The 6165-nt window shown below is 50.5% G+C and overlaps 1 protein-coding gene across 2 annotated transcripts in view; it reads left to right on the top strand.

The window, feature by feature from the left end:
• The first annotated feature begins 5221 nt into the window (after positions 1-5221).
• RNF217 (ring finger protein 217) overlaps positions 5222-6165 on the top strand; it is a 118511-nt gene continuing 117567 nt past the window's right edge. For both annotated transcript variants that reach the window (XM_052645733.1, XM_052645732.1), the window contains exon 1: positions 5222-6103. In XM_052645733.1, the coding sequence (XP_052501693.1) occupies positions 5222-6103 (882 nt within the window). The remainder of the gene's footprint in view (positions 6104-6165) is intronic.

Below are 6165 nucleotides of genomic sequence, written 5' to 3'. Positions count from 1 at the left end.
CAAGATTGCCAGGAGAAATATCAATAACCTCAGATATGCAGATGACACCACCCTTATGGCAGAAAGTGAAGAGGAACTAAAAAGCCTCTTGATGAAAGTGAAAGAGGAGAGTGAGAAAGTTGGTTTAAAGCTCAACATTCAGAAAACAAAGATCATGGCATCTGGTCCCATCACTTCATGGCAAATAGATGGGGAAACAGTAGAAACAGTGTCAGACTTTATATTTCTGGGCTCCAAAATCACTGCAGATGGTGACTGCAGCCATGAAATTAAAAGACACTTACTCCTTGGAAGGAAAGTTATGACCAACCTAGATGGCATATTCAAAAGCGGAGACATTACTTTGCCAACAAAGGACGGTCTAGTCAAGGCTATGGTTTTTCCTGTGGTCATGTATGGACGTGAGAGTTGGACTGTGAAGAAGGCTGAGCGCCGAAGAACTGATGCTTTTGAACTGTGGTGTTGGAGAAGACTCTTGAGAGTCCCTTGGACTGCAAGGAGATCCAACCAGTCCATTCTGAAGAAGATCAACCCTGGGATTTCTTTGGAAGGAATGATGCTAAAGCTGAAACTCCAGTCCTTTGGCCACCTCATGCGAAGAGTTGACTCATTGGAGAAGACTCTGATGCTGGGAGGGATTGGGGGCAGGAGGAGAAGGGGACGACAGAAGATGAGACGGCTGGATGGCATACTGACTCAATGGACATGAGTTTGGGAAAACTCCGGAAGTTGGTGATGGACAGGGAGGCCTGGCGTGCTGCGATTCATGGGGTCACAAAGAGTCAGACACGACTGAGCGACTGAACTGAAGTTACTTTAGTCATTTTGGACTCTGTGACCCTATGGATTGTAGCCAGGCCAAGTCCCTCTGCCCATGGGATTCTCCAGGCAAGAACAGTGGAGTGGATTGCCATGCCCTCCTCCAGGGAATCTTCCTGATCCAGGGATCAAACCCATGTCTCTTATGTCTCCTGCTTTGGCAGGTAGATTCTTTATCACTCGTGCCGCCTGGGAAGCCCATATATGCACGTGTACATGTGAAGTCACTTCAGTTGTGTCCAGCTCTTTGTGACCCTATGGACTCTAGCCTGCCAGGCTTCTCTGTCCATGGGATTCTCCAGGCAAGAATATTGGAGTAGGCTGCCATGCCAACCTCCAGGGAACCTTCCTAACCCATATCTGTCTCTTACCTCTCCTATATTGGCAAGCGATTTCTTTACCACTAGCAGCCTTTGTAAAGCCCACATATATTATATATATATATATATATATATATATATATATATATACACACACACACATATGAAAGTGAAAGTCTCTCAGTCATGTCTGATTCTTTGTGACCCTATGGACTACACAGTCCATGGAATATAGATGTATATGTGTATATATATATATATATATAATATATACATGTATCAGGTGGTGCTAGTGGTAAAGAACTCTCCTGCTAACGCTGAAGACATAAAAAATGTGGGTTCGATGCCTGGGTCCGGAAGATCCCCTGTAGGAGGACATGGCAACCCACTCCAGTAATTCTTGCCTGGGCAATCTCAGGGACAGAGGAGCCTGTCGGGCTATAATCCATAGGGTTGGAAAGAGTCAGACATGACTGAAGTGACTTAGCATGTATGCACGTATATATATAAATATATACAGACACATATGAGTTGAAGGACTGATAGAAAAACAAGTTAGATACTTGCTGTATAATTATTTAATGGTATTTAAACATTATATGGTTTTTTTTCCCACAACAGTTAGGCAGAAATTAATTTTGCCTTTAGTGTGTAAAATTTAAATGATTCACAGCTTTTTGTATTTTTCATAACATTTTCTAATAAATTAACAAAACTAGCTCTTTGATTATCAAACTATAGCCTGAAAAAATGTTTCCAAGGAAGCAGAAGCAAGTCATGTTTAAAAGCCAGGACAGAAAAGGTGGTAATAGAAAAAATAACGCTCAATAATGATCAAAAGCATTTGACTATGTCAGTACTGTGTCCCAATAATCAAGTGCTGGTTTTAGGAAAGGTGCACAGCTCATTGCAAACTACAAAACATTGAAAGCAGAACCTGGTAGTGGCAGAATACAGGTGATAGTGTTCATATTGTGCCTACAACTGTATACAGCCTGATATGGAGCAGGTAGTCTGAGTCTGAGAATACTAAGCTTGCCTTAGACAAGTGAAATTTTCACAATGGTAGCTATATTTTCAACCTATATATATACACACACACACACACACATATATTTAATGAATCCTATCAGCACAATTATCATAGCTGCTTCATGTGTTTTATTTCAGGGGAAATCAATAGTAGGATCATCATACTAACTTTGCATTTTAACTCCATGCTGCTCGTGTCCCATGGGTCCCAGACTGAAAACCAGGGGTGCTGGGCCCAGGTCTGATTAAAGTTTGAGTCTGTCTAGAGGCTGGTATGCCATGGTTCTATTTTCACAAAACACCACAGATGAATCTCATGGGAGGAAGTCATGGTAAGGAGAAGGGCTGAAGAGCTGCCAGGCAGCCTTCAAGATTCAGTGTCAAGGAGAGCCACTTTCAGTGAACTGAATCTGAGGAATAAGGAACGACATGGTGGACACTGCAGGAACATGTTTTTGGAACACCTATGACAAATATGTGTAGGAGAGGGGGGTCCCAAAGTTATGGGAAGATTGTGAGGGGTTTGATTCCTGTAGACACTGTAGAGATACACTTTTTTTTGTACCCATTATTGTTACTTTGGTCTTACCCTCAGACTACTGTCATCTAGAAAACATGGATTACTCTTATATCCATTTAGAAAGAACAGAAAAGTAGTTATCAGATGGCATACATATATGTGGGCCTTTTGTCCTTGCCTGTAAAGCAATAAACACTAGAATCATTTGGAAAAAACAGCAGTTATCAGGAAATCAATGAGCCACGATGAAAAAAACCCCTAAATAACATTTAATCTTTCAAATAAGAATTCTTCATTCCTTTTTAAAACAATACTTATTTTTATTTATTTATTTGGCTGTGCAGGGTCTTAGTTGTGACATGTTGTATCTAGTTCCACAACCAGGGATCAAACCCAGGGCCCCAGCACTGAGAGCTCAGTCTTAGCCACTGGACCACTAGGGGAGTTCCAAATTCTTCATTCTCGAGTTCAACTGACAAATGAGGTGGCATTTAGACCGACTGATTAGGCTTACACCTTTGTGGTGCCGCTGAACATCAGACATGTTTGATAGAGGCGTTCTTTAGTGTTACTCTGCTTTCTTGGTCCTGCAAGTTTATGTTTGCTCAATTATGGCTGAGTTGCACTAGTTTTTCAAAGAATTAGCTTCTTCCAAACTGTCAAATTTATGAGCATATTATTGTCTGTAGTACTTTATTATCCTTTTAACAACTGCTGCATAAGGAGTGATGTCACCTATCTCATTCTTGATGTTATTGATGGTTGTTTTTCACTTTCTATTTTTATCACTCTTGCCAGAGTTTTGTTGTTGTTGTTGTTGAATTACTAACTCATGTCCAGCTCTTTTGAGACTCTATGGACTATAGCCTACCAGCCTCCTCTGTCCATGGCATTTCCCAGGCAAGAATACTGGAGTTGCCATTTCTTCTCCACCCAGGAATTGAACCTGCCTCTTGTGTCTCCTGCATTGGCAGGTGGATTCTTTACCACTGAGCCACCCGGGAAACCCTTAGTCCTGGGTACCTAATCACATTTCTATCATTTGTGTCTGATTTGGAAAATATTTTAGAACAATCCGATAACAATGTCAAGACAAAAAATTCTACACACTTCATAGCTCCTTCCTATTACATGAATGTGTAAATTGAATTCCCTCTCAAGATGAAAAAAAACAAAGGTTGGCTTCCCAAAAATGTTTTCATTGGCTTTAGGGAACTAAAACGCACCAGTCTGGGTGACTAATACTTCCTGGAAAATAAAGATAGATCAACACATAATTAAGTTCTGGCTCAAATATAACTGTTGTCTTGGAAACAGTTTTGGGGATAAATATGTTTATGCTAATAAAACTTTTCATGATTTCCACCAGTGATCTGGTTTATTAATTAGGCCAGACCATCTCACTATCTTAATTAAGGCTACCCGTTTTGGACTATTCAAAGGGTTAAAAAAAAGTTCCTAAGAGGACATTGAGAAGGAGGAAAAGGGGATAAACCTGGTTATTTACCAGCGCTCAAGGTTAAACGTACTTTTTGGCACATGTGTGGGTTTCAAACATCTTTTCTACTTCATTAAGCAGAAAGCAGAGTTGTATATACAGCATTCTGAACTAAGAATTCCTAGCATTGTTTTTCTGAACCCCATCTTCGGTGGATTTCAAATCAGACCAACTCAAGAGAAACAAGCGAAAGCAAAATCCTAAGTAGCCAGGATTTTTCTGGTTCCCGCTTTCAGAAAAGAGTTTTGTAGGAAGTTCTCCTCCGAGCGTAGCCGGAGGGGCAGCCTGTGGGCTCCGGAGGGTGTCTGGTGGAGGCCGAGTGTGAACTCCGGGCGCGGGAGCGCATCCCGGTCTGAGATCACACCCACTCGGGGTGTGCGTGAGTGAGCGCGCGGTGGCCGCGCGCGTGTGTACGTGTGGGGAGGTGTGCGCCAAAGGGGTGGGGTGAGGGGCGGCGAGGAGGGCTCTAGGTGAAGCACGAGGCGCGGGAGCGGGAGGTCGCGCGCTCCGGCCTCTCCCCCAGGGGCCGCGGCGGCTGGCTCGCGCTCGGGCTGCCCCTCCCGGTGCGCGCCGCTGCGGCGCCACAGGCCCCTCGACCCTGTGACCACCGCCCTCCGGCCGCCTGGCCCGCAGCGGGGACCGGCGATGGCGCGGGACTGACGGTCTCCTCCCTCCGGACCCTTCTGTCCCGCCCGGGGGCTCCCGGGGGCCGCGGCGGCGCCCCGATCTGCATGTGGGGCGCGCGCGCCGGCGGCCGGAGCGAGCGGCCCTCGGTGCCCCCGAGGCGGTGCCCGGCCGCGCGGGCGGACCGGGAGGAGGAGCAGCAGCAGGCCGGGCCGGGCTCCCCGCGCGCCGCCGCCCGGGAGCACGGGCTCCCTGGAGGGAGCTCGGGGCGTCCCAGCCTCGGAGGAGGGACCCGGAAGCAGAAGCGGAGCCCCGAGTCGAGCCGAGCCGCTGCCCCCGCTGCCCGCCGGCGCCGGGTGGGGGTCCCGGCGGCTGGATGGGCAGCGGCGGCTCGGGCCGCGGGCGGCGATGGGCGAGGAGCAGAGCACGGTGAGCGGCGCCGGCGGGCCCCTGGAGGCGCGGACCCCCGCTGGCGGCGCCGCGGGCCCCCCGGAGACCCCGAGGCCGCCGGGGCACAGCGCCGGGGCGCCCGGGCCGCGCGCCGCCTCCGCCGAGCCGAGCGGCGGCGGCTGCGGAAGCGACTCCGGCTGCGCGGACGCCGGAGCCCCAGAGCCCGCGGGGAGCCGGGGGTCCCCGAGCTGGAGCAAGAGCCGGGCACCCGGGCAGCCCGCGGGACTCGCCCTCCCCGGGCCCCTCAACCCCCAGGCTTTGCAAAAGCAGCTGGCCGAGGAGGAGGAGGAAACGGGGGAGCGAAACGAGAGCGGGGATGAACAGCAGGAGGCGCCCCCCGGCGAGGAGCTTGAGCCCCCGACCCGTGTCCGCGTCGGGGCCCCCGACGGACTGGTCTTGGACGTGCTGGGCCCGCGGCGCCCGCCCCCGGCCAAGAGACAAGTGTTCTGCTCCGTGTTCTGCGTGGAGAACGACCTGTCCGAGGTCCCCTCGGCGGAGCGGCTCTCGCTGCCCGCGTCGCCACCTCGGGCTCCGCCGGTGACCAACCCTCCCAGCACCCCCTCCTCCTTCCCCAGCCCCCAGCTGTCGCTCCCAGCGGACCCCTTGTCCCCCGACGGCGGCAGTATCGAGCTGGAGTTCTACCTGGCGCCGGAGCCGTTCTCCGTGCCCAGCCTGCTGGGAGCCCCACCCTACTCCGACCTGGGTGGGGTCGGGGATCCCTATGCGCCCCTCATGGTGCTGATGTGCCGGGTGTGCCTGGAAGACAAGCCCATCAAGCCCCTGCCCTGCTGCAAGAAGGCCGTGTGCGAGGAGTGCCTCAGAGTCTACCTGAGCTCCCAGGTAACCTCAGCCCCTCCGACCCTCCTCTGTTCCCCATTCAGCTTTCAAAATCCGTGGCCAGG

This window comes from Budorcas taxicolor, chromosome 9 (genome assembly GCF_023091745.1).
Source record: "Budorcas taxicolor isolate Tak-1 chromosome 9, Takin1.1, whole genome shotgun sequence".
Taxonomy (NCBI): domain Eukaryota; kingdom Metazoa; phylum Chordata; class Mammalia; order Artiodactyla; family Bovidae; genus Budorcas; species Budorcas taxicolor.
Note: the sequence above shows the minus strand (reverse complement) of the source record. Positions and strands in the feature narration are given on the sequence as shown.